General features: G+C 52.3%; 1 protein-coding gene across 3 annotated transcripts in view; it reads left to right on the top strand.

Annotated features, from left to right (window-relative positions):
- The window catches only part of Sirt2 (sirtuin 2), a 24,530-nt gene extending 5,672 nt beyond the window's left edge, over window positions 1-18,858 (top strand). For all 3 annotated transcript variants that reach the window (XM_059276633.1, XM_059276647.1, XM_059276639.1), the window contains 12 exons: window positions 4,674-4,715; window positions 4,815-4,921; window positions 5,006-5,062; window positions 6,462-6,530; window positions 11,919-12,048; window positions 15,094-15,153; window positions 15,364-15,419; window positions 15,525-15,601; window positions 15,680-15,731; window positions 17,805-17,875; window positions 18,003-18,069; window positions 18,161-18,858. In XM_059276633.1, coding sequence (XP_059132616.1) covers window positions 4,674-4,715; window positions 4,815-4,921; window positions 5,006-5,062; window positions 6,462-6,530; window positions 11,919-12,048; window positions 15,094-15,153; window positions 15,364-15,419; window positions 15,525-15,601; window positions 15,680-15,731; window positions 17,805-17,875; window positions 18,003-18,069; window positions 18,161-18,316 — 944 coding nt within the window. In that variant the 3' untranslated portion in view covers window positions 18,317-18,858. The remainder of the gene's footprint in view (window positions 1-4,673; window positions 4,716-4,814; window positions 4,922-5,005; window positions 5,063-6,461; window positions 6,531-11,918; window positions 12,049-15,093; window positions 15,154-15,363; window positions 15,420-15,524; window positions 15,602-15,679; window positions 15,732-17,804; window positions 17,876-18,002; window positions 18,070-18,160) is intronic.

Below are 18,858 nucleotides of genomic sequence, written 5' to 3'. Positions count from 1 at the left end.
AAAGAATTGGAGGACACCCAACTCTTGACATGTAGAGATGGCTTACTAGTTAAGAGCACTGGCTGCTTTTCCAAAAGACCTGGGTTGGCTTCTCAGGCCCCACATGGTGGCTCCCACCCATCTGTAACTCCAGTTCCAGGGGGTTCCATGGGTGTCGATTATGTACCTGGTACACAGACACTCACGCAGGCAAAACACTCGGACACTTAAAAAGAAACTCAGCTCTTCAGGAAATTCAGGCAAGAGGATAATGAATTTGAGGGCAGCCTGAGCTACATGATAAGAGTGTTGACTCAAAGAAAGAAAGAGAGAGAGAAAGAAAGAAGAAAGAGAAGGAAAGAAAGGAAGGAAGGAAGGAAGGAAGGAAGGAAGGAAGGAAGGAAGGAAGGAAAGACAGACAGACAAGAACCCAGCCCAAAAAGGAGCACGCAGACTCTAAGCATTAAATGTGATGGAGTGAGGCGCTTGGACGTTGTTCACAAGCCCCACAAGTCTGACAAGTTTGTCTGTGCCTGTGTGTGGGGTGTGTGTGTGTGTGTGTGTGTGTGTGTGTGTGTGTGTGTGTGTGTGTGTGTTTGTGTGTGTGTGTGTGTCTGTGTGGCGCGCACACGCACAGCTCCACACAGGAGACCAGAGCTACTCCAGAGGGCACTTTTTCGGCCCAGGCTGAGTGAAATGACTGCCCTGAACTCCGCCTCCTCTGAGTTCCCTGTCTGATTGGCAGACCTGAGTCACTGCTTATTTTTTGAGGGGTGGAACAAGTAGGTACTGAGGATGGAACCCAGGGCCCCCACATGCCAGGCAAGCGCTCTACCGGTGAGCTGCAGCCCAGCCCTCTTTTTACTGTTGAATTTTGAATGGGTATGAATTCACTCTACAGTCCCTGAAGGTTGATTCTCCCCTCTCAGCCTCCCAGATAGCTGCGAATGTAGACCAGCACCACCAGGCCTGAGACTAGAAGTGATGATCCCTCTGGGGTGACCCAGGGTGAGGCTAAGGAAGTTAACAGGTGTGAATGTGCCCAACGGGCTGGTACACCTGCAATCCAGCTACTCGGGAAGCTGGGGCAGGAGGGTCTGAATCCAGAGTTAGCCTGGGCTTCGTAAAAACGAGAGAAGTAGAGAGTGAGGAGATAGATACCTCAGTCCACAGAGTGCGGCCACACCAGCATGAGGACCTGGGTGTAATCCCCAGCACCCACATAGGAGCTCAGTGCTTGTAAGCCCAGGGCTGGGGAGACAGAAGCAAGAGGAGCCAAGCCCAGGTCCCGGGGAGAGACCTTGCCTTAAAAAACATAATCGGATCTGCAAGATGGCTTTGCAAGGAAAGGCGCTTACCACCAAAGCTGACAACCTCAGCTGGTCCCTGGGACCCACATGGTAGATGAGAAATGAATCTCAGAGGCTGTGCTCTGATTTCCAACACACACGCAAATAAATGTGTGAAAAACCAACCAACCAACCAACCAACCAACCAACCAACCAACCAACCAACCAAAAAAACCAGGTGGATGTGCTGTTTAGAAACCACCTGGCTGGCTCACCGTGAAATTGGTATTGCTTGTTGAGGGTGAGTCACCGAAGTCTGAGAAACCAGGCCCTCTCGGTCCTCAGTGGAACAATGGATCTTTGAGGGTCCTGAACAGCCCTTTGTTGAGGCCGTCTTCTCCGGTTTCCCCTTCGCCCAGCTGCTCGTCCCCCTCCTTGGCAGCCAGGCTTGGCGGCTGGGCCTCCCTCTCTTGCCACAGGCTGGGCAGCCGCCTGCAGAGAGAACTCCAGCAGTGGCCAGGGGGGCCGTTTGTCCTTCCATCTTCTTCCATTCAGGTCTTAGCGTCACTGGCCTGTAGGGAGAGGGACTTAGGATAAATAGTGATTAACCAGATGTAGCTCAGTTTGGCTGTGTGCCAGGCTCTGGGCTAAGGACTTCACAAGCATCCTTGTACTGATTATCTCAGAAGAGCCAGGAGGTCTTTCTAGAAGTAAGCTGAACTGAAGAGGAAACTGAGGCACAGAAAGGTTGTGACTTGGTGTGAACATCTGGCAAGTGGCACAGTCAGGACTTGATACCAGGGCCCTTGAAGCAAGGGTTTGCTCTAAAGCTGTGGCTAGCTTTAACACAGGATTATCTCAGTCTCCCAAGTTTTGGTATTACAGACATGTGTTACCACACACAGGAGTATCAGGCCCCTTGAATCTAGAATGTGTGCATCCCCAGTCTCAGTGCCCATGACCTCCAACCAGACCAGGGCCAGTGACATCCTAAAAAAGCTGTGACTAGGCTTAGGCTGTGGCTTTTTTTTTTTTTTTTTTTTTTTTTGGTAAATATTTTTTGTTTTGTTTTGTTTTGTTGTTTTTAGAGACAAGGTTTCTCTGTGTAGCCCTGGCTGCCCTGGAACTCACTCTGTAGACCAGGCTGTCCTCAAACTCACAGAGATCCACCTGGCTCTGTCTCCCAAGTGCTGAGATTAAAGGCGTGTGCCACCATGCCCAGTTTAAACATTATAAGTGTATGTGTACATGTGTGTGGTGTGTGTATTAGTGTAGGTGCATGTGTGTGCTTGGCAGAGGACAGTGTTCAGGAGTTCTCTTTCCACCATGACGTTTCTCAGAATCAAACTCAGGCCTGCAGCAAACAAGTGCCTTTACCTTTTGAGCCATCTCACCAGCTCCTGTGGCAGACTTTGACCTCTGTTCACACTTGTTGTCCCTTAAACAGAACGCCCCAGGGGTGCCCAATTCATGGGACACCACACTTGTGTCTGTCCATCAGCTGACAGACAGATGCCAGGGCTCTGTGTCGCTGGGCGGCCTGCCAGCCAGCAGCTGAGGCAGCAACAAGGCTATTTCTGGCCAGCTATGTGCTTGTGAATGGATTCGACCATATCATGCCATCTTCTTTTCCTTTTTTTTTCTTTGTTTTTCCAGTCAGGGTTTCTCTGTGTAACAGCCCTGGCTGTCCTGGAACTCACTCTATAGACCAGGCCGCCCTTGAACTCACAGAGATCTACCTGCCTCTGTCTCCCAAGTGCTGGGGTTAAAGGCATGCACAACCATTGCCATCTACTTTTCTAAGAACTATTAAAAACTGGGAGCAAAACCCTCATAAGAATACAAACCAGCCAGGGGGTGGTGGTGGTGGTGGTGGTGGTGCACCCCTTTAATCCCAGCACTTGAGAGGTAGAGGCAGGCGGATCTCTGTGAGTTTGAGGCCAGCCTGGTCTACAGAGTGAGTTCCAGGACAGTCAGGGCTATACAGTGAAAATCTCACTTGAAAACCAAAACAAAAAAAGAATACAAACCATGGGTCTGAAGAAGTAGAGATGTGGCTCAGTTTGTAGAGTGCTTGTTTAGCATGCACAGACCCCCAGGTTCAATCCCCTACACCGCATACAGAAACGGGGCATGGCCAGACATGGTGGCATGCATCTTTCATCCTAATGCTCAGGAGGCAGAGGCAGGTAGGTCACTGTGTTCAAGGACAGCCAGGCTCATAGTGAGACCCTGTCTTTGGGCATGGTGGTGCGTGCCTGTAATCCCAGCACTTGGAGATGGAAGCAGGAGAATCAGAAGTTCACGGTCATCCTTGGCTGCACAGTGAATTTAAAGCTTGCCTGAAATACATGAGATCCTGTCCAAAAACCAAAAGCAAACAAACGAAAAAGAGGTTATTGAGTGCAGCTGACTCCAAGGGGCAGACTCACTGGTGGCTTCCGTGTGAGCACAGCAGTGTGGTGAAGGAAAGAGTGGAACATGCTGGAATGGGTCATCTGAAGGTGAAGCCTATCATCCTGGGAGGCTGAAGCAGGAGGCTCAGGATTCCAGACTACCTGGCTAGATAGGGAGACACTGTCTCAAAACCAAAGAAAATAACACCAGGAGCGCTGGCACACACCATAGCCCCATCACCCAAGAGGTATGTGTACAGGTGCCCTCAAAGGCCAGAGGTGGTGGCTGCCATGGAGCTGGAGTTAGCGGGTGCAGGTCCTCTGGGAAAGCAGCACGTGCTCCCAACCTCAGCCTTCTGTGCAGCCCTCCTCTTCCTGTTGTTGGTCTTGTACTTGAGACAGGGTCTCCCTTCCTGGCCCTGGCTGGCTGGAACTCACTGTGTAAACCAGGATCTCACACAGATCTGCCTGCCTCTGCTTCCCCGGTGCTGGGACTGCAGGTGTGCACCGACATGCTGCCTCCTTAGCTCAGATTTTAAAAACAGAGAGAGAGATTTAAAGCCAGCTTTGATGGCACACAGTTTTAATCCCAGCATTTGGGAGGCAGAGGCAGGCAAATCTCTGCAAATTCAAGGCCAGCCTGGGCTACATAGCCAGTGCTAGGCCAGTCAGGGCTACATAATGAGACTTTGTCTCAAAATAAGAAAACTATTTAAAAATAATTTTTAAGTCATGCACTATTGTGTCCTGAAGGTAAGCTGTCACCAGGGTTTGGTTTGGGTTGATTTTCAAAGTTCTCAGACTGGAACTCAAACCAGCCAGCTCTGCGTTGCTGGGCTGGCTGTAGCGCTCTCCCAAGACTTCACCCTACTGTCCTCCTCTCCTCTGCTGTCCCTTCTGGTTGGCTGTGTTCCCTCACCCGGAATGTGGGCTTGCCAGCACTGTCCTCCCCACCTGCACTACGAGTGGGAGGAGAACCCTATCACATGATAGGAACTCTCTCCTCCAGGTCGCAGGGTCATCTGTTTGGTGGGAGCCGGAATCTCCACATGTAAGTGCCCCTCCTTCCAGCCACTCCTGGGGTGTGGGAGCCCTGGGAGGGTGTGTGCATATATGGGGCTAGAACCTCTAACTGAGTGCTCCTCCCTAGCTGCGGGTATCCCTGACTTCCGCTCCCCATCCACTGGCCTCTATGCAAACCTGGAGAAGTACCGCCTTCCTTACCCGGAAGCCATCTTTGAGATCAGTTACTTCAAGGTACACAGCTAGATGAGGGAGGGAGTTCCCACCTCCAGGCCTTATCTTACCTGGTGTGTGGCCCTCTGGTTCTCTCTCCTACAGAAACATCCAGAACCCTTCTTTGCCCTTGCCAAGGAGCTCTACCCCGGGCAGTTCAAGGTGAGGTCTTTTTCTGCAGGGGAGATTGGGATGAGCAGACATGGGAAGGAGGATCCTTATAGGCCCTTCAGACCAGCGTTGCATGATTATTAAGAATCCAGGCTCTGGAACGAGCAGGATGGCTCACTGGGTAAAGGTGCTTGCCACCAAACCTGACGACCTGAGTTCAATCCCCGGGACCGACATGACTGAAGGAGAGAACTGACTGCCACATGTTATTCTTGGACTTGCACATATGCACTGTGGCAAGTGCACCCCTCCCATATAAATATGTACATAAATAAATACTGTTTGGGGGGGCCATAAATTCTGGGCAGATGTGGTAGTGCATGCCCGTAACTATTGCATTTGGGAGGCAGAGATGGGAAACTTTCAAATGCAAGGTCAGCCTAGATAGACTACATAGACCTTGTCTCAAAAGTAAAAGAAAAAAAAAAAAGATGAAAAAATTAAAAAGGTGGGAGAGATGGAGAGATATGTTTAAGAGCACATAGTGCTCTTGTAGAGAACCAACACCCATGTGAGGGGACTGTAACTCCAGCTCCAGGGAATCCGATACCCTCAGTGGGCACTGGAACTCACATGCGTATACCCACACAGACCCACCCACACACACAGTAACTAAAAATGTTAAATATTTTGTAAAAGAGAGGAAGGCCTGGTGTGGTGGTGCACACCCTTAGTCCAAGCACTTGGTGGCCTGGAGCACCCACATAGCAATTTACAGCTGTCTGGAACTCCAGTTCCAGAAAGTCCAACACCTTCCTGCACATGCAGGCAAAACGCCAATCAATGCACATGAGAGAGATAAATCATTGTTTTTAGATCCCCGGGCCAGGTGGTGGCGGCGGCGCACGCCTTTATTCCCAGCACTCGGGAGACAGAGGCAGGCAGATCTCTATGAGTTCGAGGGCAGCCTGGTCTGCAGAGCTGGTTCTGGGACAGCCAAGCCTATACAAAACAAAACAAAACACCTGTCTTTAAAAACAAACAAAAAACAAACTAAATAAATACTAAACAATTTTAGGAAATTAAAGGAAAGGAGGAGGAATGGATTGCCGGCCTGCCCAGCCTGGCCTCCCTCTTGGCCCTCACCTCTTTACTTAGTGGCTCTGAGCCTCAATTTTCCCACCTGTAAGACAAAGCTGCTGAGAGTCTCAGAAGGGGCTGAGGCCGGAGCCTGGCTATGAACCTAACTGTGCAGTTAACCGATTGGTAATGCCAGCAAGCCACCGCCGTGCCTTCGGATGGTCTCCGCATCGGTGACAGGAAGAATGCCATGCTCATCCTCACTGGGCAAGGATGGGGCCATGGGATAGGATGGGCGTGTGATTGGCGTCGTCCCTGGCCCATGGGACGGCCCGTGGCCATGGCCATCAGCCTTGTTATTCTCCTCCAGCCAACCATCTGCCACTACTTCATCCGCCTGCTGAAGGAGAAAGGACTGCTGCTGCGCTGCTACACGCAGGTAGGGGGACCGGGGGGGGGGGGGAGGGGGGGGGGCCCGGGGGGCCGGGGCTGGGGCGTAGGCTGGATGGGTCTTGGAGCCCCAGTCAGAGCTGGGGATGACACAGGCAGGCACAGGGCCAGCGACCAGGGTGTAGCTCACTGTAGTGAGTGATCTTCAGTGAGCCAATCCTCCTAGCCTGTTTCCCCTTTATAAAAATGGGCCAGAAACTGGGCAAGTTGGTGCTTATGGAAGTGGAAACAGAAGGAGCAGAAATTCAAGGTCATCCTTGGCTACAAAGTGAGTTTGAGGCCAGCCTTCGGGATGTGAGGCCTCATCTCTAAATTAATTGATCAGTCAATTAATTTATTAAAATATAAACTAATACATAAAAGAATTTTTAAAAAGAAATTTTCAATAATAAAAAAAGCCAAAACAGCTTCAGGCTCTCTGAAGTCTATTGTGAGGTGACAGTATATTCCCATCAGGTCACCCCATGCATACTACAAAAGGACTCTGTCTGAGGGGACACCATCCATACCACAGCCAACCCAAGTCAGCAAACTGGGACAGTTTTCTAACTGGTGCAAAAAAAAGGTGTGCTTTTTATGACTTGCATAGTTCCGAGCCTGGCCTTGAACACAGTGGCTAACAGGACACTGTGTTCACACCGGAGTATTCGGAAGGGTGCTCAAGCAGCTGGTAGCCAGGAGAAAAAAAAAAAGTGTGTGCCTCTACCTCTGTCTCGTCCATGTGTTGGCGTTCAGACTGCTCTGCGGCAGTCTACATGTGTGCTATAAATTACACCTCAGAACACAAGCTGGCTGAGCATGGTAGCACACACCTGTAATTCCAGCACTTGGCATGCTGAGTTCAAGCCCAACATCATGAGTTCAAGGCCAGCCTAGGCTACATAGTGAATTCAAATTTGCTCCAGAGCCAAACCTTCCCCCCGCCCCCGCCAAAAAAAATCAAAAAGGAAAAACAGAACTCCAAATCTTACAGAAGAGTTAACGCTTGAATACAAATAGGTATTGTTTTCTTCAAGCAACCCGATGAGGTACCTGCAAAGTCAGAAATGGCCACCAGGGGGAGGATGAATTCTTTTGGGGCCAGATGGCTGGAGGCCCTAGTTGGGGAAGGGACAGCTCAACCCTCAGGTGCTGCCCAAGGCCAGGACACTCCTGACTCAACCCCATTCACAGAACGAGGCCCAGGCCTGATGCTGACAGCCTCCTTAAAGCCCACCCTCCCTGCATGTGGTTGTTTACTAGCTTAGGTGACAGCAGATGTCCACCCAGTGCTGAGCACTGCCAGCGTGAGTAGAGCAACCCCCTGCACTCCTGGTGCTGATATTCTCATATGTGTGACATATGAAGGCGGGGCGAGTCACAGACCTTGTGTGTCAGATGGAACCAGGCCTCTGAAGTTACACAGGAGACCAGTCGGGTCTGTGTGAGCGGATGGTGGTGTGCACAGGGTAGGCATGGAAGCCTCACCCAGAGGGTGGCATTGAAGCAAAGCCCTGAGAACTGGGCGGGAAGGAATCTTCAGGCAGAGCTCACTATGGGTGTGTGTGGGGACACGGCCATGGAGCCGCAGAGAGCAGACAGGAAGCTGCCATGTTTATCCAGCCAAAGTGGATGGGAGATGGACCTTTGGTGAGGGCCATTGAGGAAGAACAGCAGGAAGACTAGGCATCTCTTTGGAAGATGAAGCCTGGATGCTGGGTGTTCCACGTCTGAGTACCTCCTGTGCTTTCCTGAGACTGTTGGAAGGGAGATGTCGGGGAGATGGCATTCTGCCTTGAGACCCTGGGAGAGAGCTACATAGAGGGTCGGGGGCAGTTGGACATGGACCCTGGGCTGAGCAGAGAGGCAATAGCTGGAGAAGCAGCATACGGGTATTGACTCCGCAGACAGAGTGAAAACCTGAGGCCGCCAACAAAGCCAGCTGGGAGTGGCTGCCAAGTGCCCTGAGTGCTGGCATGTTCAGATTTCACCAGAAGGCCAGCAGAGGCGTGCTCAGTGTGAAATGTGCAGGTATCTGAGTGCTGGCATGTTCAGATTTCACCAGAAGGCCAGCAGAGGCGTGCTCAGTGTGAAATGTGCAGGTATCTGAGTGCTGGCATGTTCAGATTTCACCAGAAGGCCAGCACAGGCGGGCTCAGTGTGAAATGTGCAGGTATCTGAGAACTACCTGCAGGTTTTATTTATTTATTTATTTATTTATTTATTTATTTATTTATTTATTTATTTATTTATTTAATTTTTCGAGACAGGGTTTCTCTGTGTAGCTTTGGTGCCTTTCCTGGAACTCACTCTGTAGCCCAGGCTGGCCTCAAACTCACAGAGATCCGCCTGGCTCTGTCTCCTGAGTGCTGGGATTAAAGGCATGCACCACCACCGCCCCGCTACCTGCAGTATTTTTTAAGCTTTAATTTAGTTGGTGTGTGTGTGTGTGTGTGTGTGTGTGTGTGTGTGTGTTTCCAAGTATGCACACACATGTGCAGACATGCCACATAAAAAGTTTGGAGGTCCCAGGACAACTTGAAGTCAACTCTCTCCTTCCGTCACATGGGTTCCAAGGGTAGAACTCAGATCATCAGGCTTGGTGGCAAGCACCTTTATCTGCTGACCCATCTCTCTGACCCCACACATACACTTTTAAGAGGCTTTATTTTTATTTTATGTGTGTCTGTGTACCATGTGCATGCAGTGCCCACAGTGGCCAGGAGAGGGCGATAACAGTGGTATGAGCTGCTGTGTAGGTAGGTGCTGGGAACCCAGCCTGGGTCTTCTGTGAGAACAAGCAGCACTCTTAACTGCTGAGCCATCCCTCCAGCCCCCACACATAGATTTTGGAGTGACTTATGTAAAATATCTTGCAGTGGAAAAGAATGTTCCACCTGCCCACTCTGTGCCGTCTTTCCTCTCAAGCACTCGGCCCTCCTTCTCCTCCTCCTCCTCCTCCTCCTCCTCAGTCACTGTTTGAGTCACTGACCCACCTTCTGGAACACACCAGCTTTGCTTCTGAGTTGTGCCAACGCAGCATCTCTGAAGCTGCGTGCTGCTATTTTCAGCTCAGGACACAGGAACCCATTCACACATTCCGACAGTTGTCGTGATCACTCAAGCCACTGTGGTCCCCACAGTGACGGCTGCAGATCTTTCAAATTGAATGTTCAAATTCACAACACAGAGGTTCTCTTCAAGCTCCTTTTCCCACTCAGCCCATTGTCTGGGCTCCTTCCACACACACTACACAGCAGCACCATGCCTTTTACAAGCTGAAGATTAATCTTTTTTCCTTTTTTCCCCCAAGGGTCTGGGGTGGGGGTGGTGTGTGCAGTGATGCATGCATGGGGAAAGGGGGGTTGGGGAGCTGGGGGGCGGGGAGGGAGTGCTCTACCACTGAGCCACACCCCAGCCCCTCAATGGGGGATTCTAGGCAGGTAGGTGCTCTACCACTGAGCCACACCCCAGCCCCTCACAGGGGGATTCTAGGCAGGTAGGTGCTCTACCACTGAGCCACACCCCAGCCCCTCACTGGGGGATTCTAGGCAGGGGCTCTACCACTGAGCCACACCCCAGCCCCTCAATGGGGGATTCTAGGCAGGGGCTCTACCACTGAGCCACACCCCAGCCCCTCAATGGGGGATTCTAGGCAAATGCTTTACTGCTGAGCCATGAGTCCAGGCAGGCCTTGAACTTGCCATCCTTCTGTCTCACCTCCGCCTGTAGCTGAGGTTACAGACTTGCACTAGCCCAGCTTTACTCTGTTGGCATTGGGTAGAGGCAGCTGTCCTGCCACGTCATCATGAAGGGAAACCATGCAGACTTACCCAGGCAGGTCCTGGGTCACTTAGCTGTGATGTGCAATAGGGTAGATGTATTTGAGGCAACTTCAACTCACAACAGGGTCATCAGGACATAGCCACAGTCTGTGTGGATAGGAGCCAACCCAGTCTGAGGTTTCAGGCATCTCCTATGATCCTGAACCGTGTCTCCCGCGGATACAGGCAGTGGTATGATCCTGAACCGTGTCTCCCGCGGATACAGGCAGTGGTATGATCCTGAACCGTGTTTCCCACGGATACAGGTTCTGGTATGATCCTGAACCGTGTTTCCCACGGATACAGGTTCTGGTATGATCCTGAACCGTGTTTCCCACGGATACAGGTTCTGGTATGATCCTGAACCGTGTCTCCCGCGGATACAGGCTGTGGTAGTTTAGCCATTTGCATGTGTGTTGCTTACTCTCGAGTGAGGGACTCTAAACTGAGTCATTTACAACTCTGAGGCGGGGTCTGTGATGTGAGGCCGGGTGTGGTGGTGAATCCCTGTAATCCCAGCACTCTAGAGGGAGGGTCTCAAAAAACATAACTCCTCCCAAAGAGATAAATAAGACATTCTTTTATTAATTAAAAAAATTATTACATTTATTTAGTGTGTGTGTGTAGAGTTCAGAGGACAACTTGGGGGAGGTATTTCCTTCTACCATGTGGTTTCCAGGGGTCAGAATCAGGTTGGCAGGTTGGTGGCAGGTGCCATCACCTGCTGAGGCATCTTGTCAGCCCTTTACTGGGGTTTTTCAAGCGGCTCACTCTTGTCGCCCAGGCTGGAACTCACTGTGTAGCTTAGGCTAGCCTCAAGCTTGTAGCAGTCTGGGATTATTGGCATGATCCACCATGCCTGGCTTTATTTATTGTTTATTTCAGTTTTGTTGTTGTTGTTGTTGTTGTTGTTTTTCTGAGACAGGGTTTCTCTGTGTGGCCCTGCCTGTCCTGAAACTCACTCTGTAGACTAGGCTGGCCTCGAACTCAGAGATCCGCCTGCCTCTGCCTCCTCAGTGCTGGGATTAAAGGTGTGCGCTATTATTTCAGTTTTTGAGGCAGGGTCTTCCCATATAGCCCTGGCTGGCCTGACAATAGCTGGGTAGCCCAAGCTGGCTTTAAACTTACAGCAGTCCTCCTGCCTCAGTCTCCAAGTGCAGGGATTTCAAGCAGCCACCTTCACTCCTGGCTTGATTCATTTTATTATATTAATGCCTGGCCAGAGCTGTTGCGTCCAAGCTGTGCAGGTAGGGCCACACAGGTACAGTTATTTTAATAAATTTGTGGCAAATAGCAGGAAAGTGTGGCTCTCTAACAAAAGAACGTCTCTGAAAAATAGAAGCAATGACCCAGGTTTACAGAATAATGTCACATGGGGCTGATGATGGCGTGGGCCTGGCTGCATAGACATTTGAGCCTGGGCAGTCCTGTAGCCCTGACTGTTAACCCTTCGGTGGCCCACTGGAAGAGTGTGCACTTGGCACATATCCTCCCCCCCCTTGTCCCCTGCAGTCCCGCTCCTCAGAGCCCATGAGGGCTGACTGTCCTGCCCTTCCCTCTGTCTCCCGCTCCAGAACATAGACACGCTGGAGCGAGTGGCGGGGCTGGAGCCCGAGGACCTGGTGGAGGCCCACGGTACCTTCTACACCTCCCACTGCGTCAGCTCCAGCTGCCGACAAGAATACACGCTGAGCTGGATGAAAGGTGAGGCTGGGATCACAATGAGGCCAACCTCCCACTCCTGCCCGTTCCATAGCCAGGTCACCACGTGCTTTGGCACCAGTGTGGTCCTGTTCACTTTTTCAGCTCTTGCTGGTTAGTCGGTGAGTTGGTTGGTTTCCTTTGAGACTAGGTTTCCCTATGTAGCCCAGGCTAGCCTTGAACTTGCACTTCTGCCTCAGTCTCCCTAGTGCTGAGATTGCAGGCATGCACCACCACACTCAGCTCTCTTGCTCTTTCCAGTAGCTGTGGAAGCCCCACGGAGTCGTGGCTCCCTTACCACCTCTCTGCCAGGCTGTCATACATTGAACTACGGAGCAAGGCCAGCCACGCTAGACTCACACCCACAGTGGCCACAGAGCCACGGAAGTCATGAGCACTGGCTCTGTGGCCTCTGAGGTGTTTCACCATTTCACATGAGAGTCCTTCCGTCAAGGCAAACACAGCTGTGTTCTGAGGACAGCATTGGAACGAGGGGGCCTGTCGGGGGCCTGTCTGTGTCCAGTCTGGTGCCCAATGCTCCAGGTGTCCACTGAGCACTAGAAATGAGCCTAGTGAACCAAAGAATCAATTCTCTGCTACCATGTGGGTCCCAGGAATTGAACTCAAGCTACCAGGCTTGAAGATGGCACCTTAGCCGGGCGGCAGTGGCGCACGCCTTTAATCCCAGCACTCAGGAGGTAGAGCCAGGCGGATCTCTGTGAGTTCAAGGCCAGCCTGGGCTACCAAGTGAGTTCCAGGAAAGGCACAAAGCTACACAGAGAAACCCTGTCTCGAAAAACAAAAAAAAAAAAAAAGAAGATGGCACCTTACCTTCTGAACCACCTTGCTGACCCAGGACATTTTAATCTTTCTTTTCCTTTTCTCTTTTTAAAGACAGGGTCTTTAATTTTATTACATTTTTGTTGATTTAAATTGTAGGTGCCACACCAGGAGCCATGGTATATGCCTGTTATCTATTGTTTGGGAGATAGAGGCAGGAGGAGCAGGAGTTCAGGGCTAGCCTTGGCTACATAGCAAGTTCCAGGGCAGGCTGGGCTACATGACAAATATAAAAATAAGAAAAAACAGTGAATTTTCTAAGTTCCATGTAGCCCGGACTCCCATAGTAGACAGTGCGAGAGGAATGTGTAGAGAAGGAATGTGTAGAGAAGCAGCCGAGTGCCGTGCCGGTCAGAGATTAGTGTGAGAGCACACATGGCGGGCTCACTACTGCCACTGTCCCCGTCCACAGAAGGACAGAGCACCGAGAGAAACGGCCAGTCCCACGCCCTCAGTGCCGGCCCCAGCCTGCTTCTGGCAGCCATTGTGCCGAGTCTGAGGCTGCCCTGTCGCTGTGCGGGGAAGCTGTATTCTTTATGCTGACTTCACAAAGCCCCTCGTGTCCCCTGAGATCAGGACAGCTGTGGCCTTTGTGGCAGGACCATGGAAGGTGGCCTTTCTGACAGAATGCCAGCCAGCTGCCCCCAGACTGAGGGTCCGAGCAGTCCGAGCGTGCACAGCTGGGGGTTCCGGACAATGGACATCACCCCTTTATGTCTCTGTGGAGTTGCATCTACCCCCGCAGAACAGCGTGGTGTTTGTGTAGAAGTACCCTGCATGGTGGTGGTTAAAGCCGCACTCTGTGCGCGGCTAGATGAGCGGCTGGCAGCTGAGTTCCAGTTCTGCAAGTGACAGATGTGCTTTCGAGCCCCTGTTCCATGAACAATAAGGAGTGTGACTGCCCTAAGGGTAGTATTAGAGGGTCTGTCACAGAGACCACGGGGGGGGGGGGGGGGAGCCGGGGGACGGACACGCAGATGGGCCACGACTATCTGTATGTCCTCTCCTGACCCAGGGCAAATAGGACTGTCCTCAAGACCCAGTGGAAGGGCTTGACCCCCACTCCACAGATGGGGGTCTGGTGGATTTGCTCCTGTGTTTACCATCTCATTCACGAGCTGTAGGCAGTGGTACTTGGAGCCAGCCCCTGGAAGCCTGGAGATGAAGGGGACAGCCCTCTAAGAAGGGAGCTCTTCTCTAATAAGCCGGAAGGACACCCGGAGATCCCTTAGTGGTGAGGTGTGCTGTTTGTTTTGTGGTGCTGGGGCTTGGACATGCAAAGTCAAGTGCTCTACCACTGAGCCACACCCCAGCCCCTCACTGGGGGATTCTAGGCAGGGGCTCTACCACTGAGTCACACCCCAGCCCCTCACTGGGGGATTCTAGGCAGGGGCTCTACCACTGAGTCACACCCCAGCCCCTCACTGGGGGATTCTAGGCAGGGGCTCTACCACTGAGTCACACCCCAGCCCCTCACTGGGGAATTCTAGGCAGGGGCTCTACCACTGAGCCACACTCTAGCCCCTCACTGGGGGATTCTAGGCAGGTGCTCTACCACTGAACCACACCCCAGCCCCTCACTGGGGGATTCTAGGCAGGGGCTCTACCACTGAGCCACACCCCAGCCCCTCACTGGGAGATTCTAGGCAGGGGCTCTACCACTGAGCCATGCCCACAGTCAGATTCTAGGCAGGGGCTCTACTGATGAATCACGTCCCAAGTCCCATAATGTTCCAGCATTGAGCTACATCCTTTACTCTTGACTTTTTGTTGTTCCTGTTTTTGTTTTTGAATACTTTTCACATTTACTTCTTTGTGTGTTTGCATGTGTATGTGTGTGGGTGTATACATCCACAGCATGCCTGTGGATGTCAGAGGACAGTCTGCAGGACTTGTTTCTCTCCTTTTAGCGTGTGGGTTCTGGGGATCGAACTCAGGTCTTCGGGCTTGGCAGCATATGCGTTTACACACTGAGTTGCTTCCTTGCCCCAGCTCTTGGTTTTTGAGACATGGTCTTGCTGTATAGCCAAGGCTGGCCGTGAACTCACAGTCCTCCTCCTGAATTCTCCCAAAAGCAGGTTTAGTGGCGTGCACGTCTGCCACCTGCCTGGGTGCATTTATGTTGACAGTGGGGAGGGACAGAAGGAAGATGGCTGCTCCAGCCTTGGGAGGCCTCACGCCTCTCCCTCCCTCCCTCTTCCCATCCAGAGAAGATCTTCTCAGAAGCAACCCCCAAGTGCGAAAAATGTCAGAGTGTGGTGAAGCCTGGTGAGCCTCAGGGCCTGGGGTGGGGGGACTGGAGCTGGGGCCCTCTCCCCCACTGTTCCCCTCACTCCACCTCTGGTCACCTCTGCTGTGTGGCCCACCCCCTCCTGTTCTACAGAGGGTGGGTATTTGTCTGCCCCCCTCAGGCCTCAGCTGATTGCTGCCTGTTCTAGCTGTCTCCTATATCTCCTCTCCTGTCCGTTTCTACCTCAGATATCGTGTTCTTCGGTGAGAATCTTCCGCCACGCTTCTTCTCCTGCATGCAGTCAGTAAGTGTCCACCCTGGGCTTGGCCCATGTGGGCTGTGAGCTGGAGGGAGGTGGGGCCCAAAGGCAGAGCAGTGGGGTCCAGTCCCTCCTGGCTACTCCCTGCAGGACTTCTCGAAGGTGGACCTCCTCATCATCATGGGCACCTCCCTGCAAGTGCAGCCCTTCGCCTCCCTCATCAGCAAGTAGGTTGAGGGGTGGGACTGGGGGTCGGCTGGGGACAGGGAACAAGGCAGATCCTGAATCCAGCTCCCCATCCCCAGGGCACCACTATCTACCCCACGCCTGCTCATCAACAAGGAGAAGACGGGCCAGGTGAGTCTGTCTCAGCTTCCCTCGCTCTCTGCTCACTGGGGGGTTTCACCCCTCCCGCAGGAGGGTGAGACAGGTCTCAGTGTGTCCCATCGGTAAGAGAGCATCAGTGCTTTAGACTTGCCAGTTCAGGCTGGAGAATATGGGCGTCAGGTGCTGGGCCAACCTGACGCTGCAGGCCTCTGCCCCACTCTGGATTCCTCTGAGCAAATGACAGAATCACACCTTGAACCTGCTGAAGCCCAAGTGCTTCCTGGGACCCAGGAGACCAGTGTACGGCTGACTGTGCCACAGGGCTCCACCATTACCATTCTAGTACCTTCTCACATATCAAAATCTGGGGACTCTCCAGTTCCTCATACGAAGTGGTAGATTGTCTGTATGCAGCACACACATCCTCCTGGAGATGCTCCGGTCCCTCATATGAAGTGGTAGATTGTCTGTATCAGCAGCACACACCTCCTCCTGGAGATGCTCCGGTCCCTCATATGAAGTGGTAGATTGTCTGTATCAGCACACACCTCCTCCTGGAGATGCTCCGGTCCCTCATATGAAGTGGTAGATTGTCTGTATGCAGCACACACCTACTCCTGGAGATGCTCCGGTCCCTCATATGAAGTGGTAGATTGTCTGTATGCAGCACACACATCCTCCTGGAGATGCTCTGGTCCCTCATATGAAGTGGTAGATTGTCTGTATGCAGCACACACCTCCTCCTGGAGATGCTAAGTGTGTCTACTTGATGTGTGGTGCGACACAGTGTGAACTCCGGGGGTAGTTATTAAAACAGTGAGACAGACTCTCGTGTGGCCTGTCCTCTCAAGCTCACTGTGTAATTACAGATGGCCTTGAACCCCTAATCTTCTTGCCTCTGCCTTTCAAATTCTGGGGTTACAGGCCTGTGCCACCACACCTGGCTGTGTTATTTGTTTGGAGGAGCTTTTTGTTGTTGTTGTTGTTGTTTGTGGTTTGTTTTGTTTTGTTTTTTTTCCCTGTGTAGCCCTGGCTGTCCTGGATCTCACTCTGTAGCCCAGGCTGGCCTCAAACTCAGAGATCTGCATGCCTCTGCCTCCCGAGTGCTGGGATTAAAGGTGTGCGCCACCACCTGGCAACTGCTTAGAAGTTTAAATGTCACCATGTCCCATCTCACTAGCAACTGCTGACAATACTAAAGAGGGGGGGTGGAGGGGGGGCGTCTGTGGATGGAAGGCTCTGGAAAAAAGCTCAGGTAAAATGATAACGCCCTCCCAAACAGACTCTGATTACACGTCTGTGACAAATCTCAGCTGACAGGAGACACAGGGGACAGAAGGACACGTGAAATGACACAAGAAGGCATGGTGGCATGCGTTTGCAGTCTCATACTGGAGAGGCAAAGATTGGTGGATACCTGGGGCTCACTGGACAGACAGTCTCACCAATTTCGAGTTCCAGGCCAACTGAGAAACCCTGTCTCAAAAAGAATATGTTTGGGTTGGGGATATAGCTCAGTGGCAGAGTGTTTCCCTGGCATACACAGAGCCCTGGGTTCAAGCCTCAGCACTGTCAGAAAAAAAAAAAACAAAAAAAAAAAAACAAAACAAAACAAAAAAAAAAAACACGATAGTTTTGGACAGGGGAGGTGGCCCAGTGGTTAAGAACACTCTGTTCTTCCAGAGGCCCAACTCCAGCTCCCAGCACCCGAATCCGGAGGCTCCCCACTACCCCAACTCCAGCTCCCAGCACCCATATCAGGAGGCTCCCCACTACCCCAACTCCAGCTCCCAGCACCCATATCGGGAGGCTCCCCACTACCCCAACTCCAGCTCCTGGGGATCTCACACCCACACACACAGAGACACATACTTACTACATACACTTAAGAAATAAAAATAAGCCGGGCGGTGGTGGCGCAGTCCTTTAATCCCAGCACTCGGGAGGCAGAGGCAGGTAGATCTCTGTCAGTTCAAGGCCAGCCTGGTCTACAAAGCGAGTTCCAGGACAGCCAGGGCTACACAGAGAAACCCTGTCTGGAAAATAAATACAGGCAGGTCTGGTGGCTCCAGGGCTGTGCTCTTAGCTATTCTCTCCCCACAGACAGATCCCTTCCTGGGCATGATGATGGGCTTGGGAGGCGGCATGGATTTTGATTCCAAGAAAGCTTACAGGTGAGGTCTGGGCCGGGGGGAGGGGGGGGCGGGCAGAAGGAGCTTGGGAAGGGCAAGCTGAGGTGGGAGAGAAGACAGAAGCCTGGCCAGGCCTCAGTCTGTTCTCTACCTCCTGCTCACACTGCAGGGATGTGGCCTGGCTAGGTGACTGTGACCAAGGCTGCCTGGCCCTTGCTGACCTCCTCGGATGGAAGGTGAGGAGCTAGGCCACCCCAGCCCACCCTGAGCCCAGCCCTATAGGATGTTATGGTAACCTCTGACTTATATGAACTTTGCCCCCTGCAGAAGGAGCTGGAAGACCTTGTCCGGAGGGAGCATGCCAGCATAGATGCTCAGTCAGGGTCCCAGGCCCCCAACCCCGGCACTAGCAGCTCCCCTAGAAAGTCCCCACCTCCAGCCAAGGAGGCGGCCAGGACCCAAGAGAGAGAGAAGCACCCCTGACCACTACCTCCTGAGCAGGACAGTGGAGCCCCAGCCAGCACTGGCCCCTCTAACATGAGCTGCTGTGGGGCTCAGTAGATCCTTCATTCTCTTAACCAGGGTCCCCAACTCAATCCCAGAAAATTCTAATGTACCTGAGGGCTGAGGGCTGCGCAGCCCATCCCTAACAGCCCACAGCCTCTAACCACCGAGGGCAAGAAGAGACCTCCCCTAACTCCTAACAACTCCCAGAGATCAGGTTACCCCCAAACTGCTAACTGTGCCAGAAGAAGGCATTTCTCTATTGTTCTCAGGGGGGCGTGTCTAAATCAAATTAACCTACCCCACAGAAGGGCTGGACTTCTGTGGTGATGTAGAACTTCATTCACCCAGGGGTTAGAGTCTGTGGGCTCTCCAAGCCTGAAGGCCCCCCAATTCTCTGCCTCCAACAAACAAAGTGGGTGCTGGCCTCCCTTTCCTAGGGACCCTCTTGCCAGCCAGTGGGGGATGAGCAGGAGACTTGCTTATTGGAAACAAATTAAAAACCAAAACAAAGCAACTAA

Source organism: Peromyscus eremicus, chromosome 1 (assembly GCF_949786415.1).
Source record: "Peromyscus eremicus chromosome 1, PerEre_H2_v1, whole genome shotgun sequence".
NCBI classification, from domain to species: domain Eukaryota; kingdom Metazoa; phylum Chordata; class Mammalia; order Rodentia; family Cricetidae; genus Peromyscus; species Peromyscus eremicus.
The sequence above is the reverse complement of the archived record's forward strand: the minus strand, read 5'-3'. Positions and strand labels throughout refer to the sequence as shown.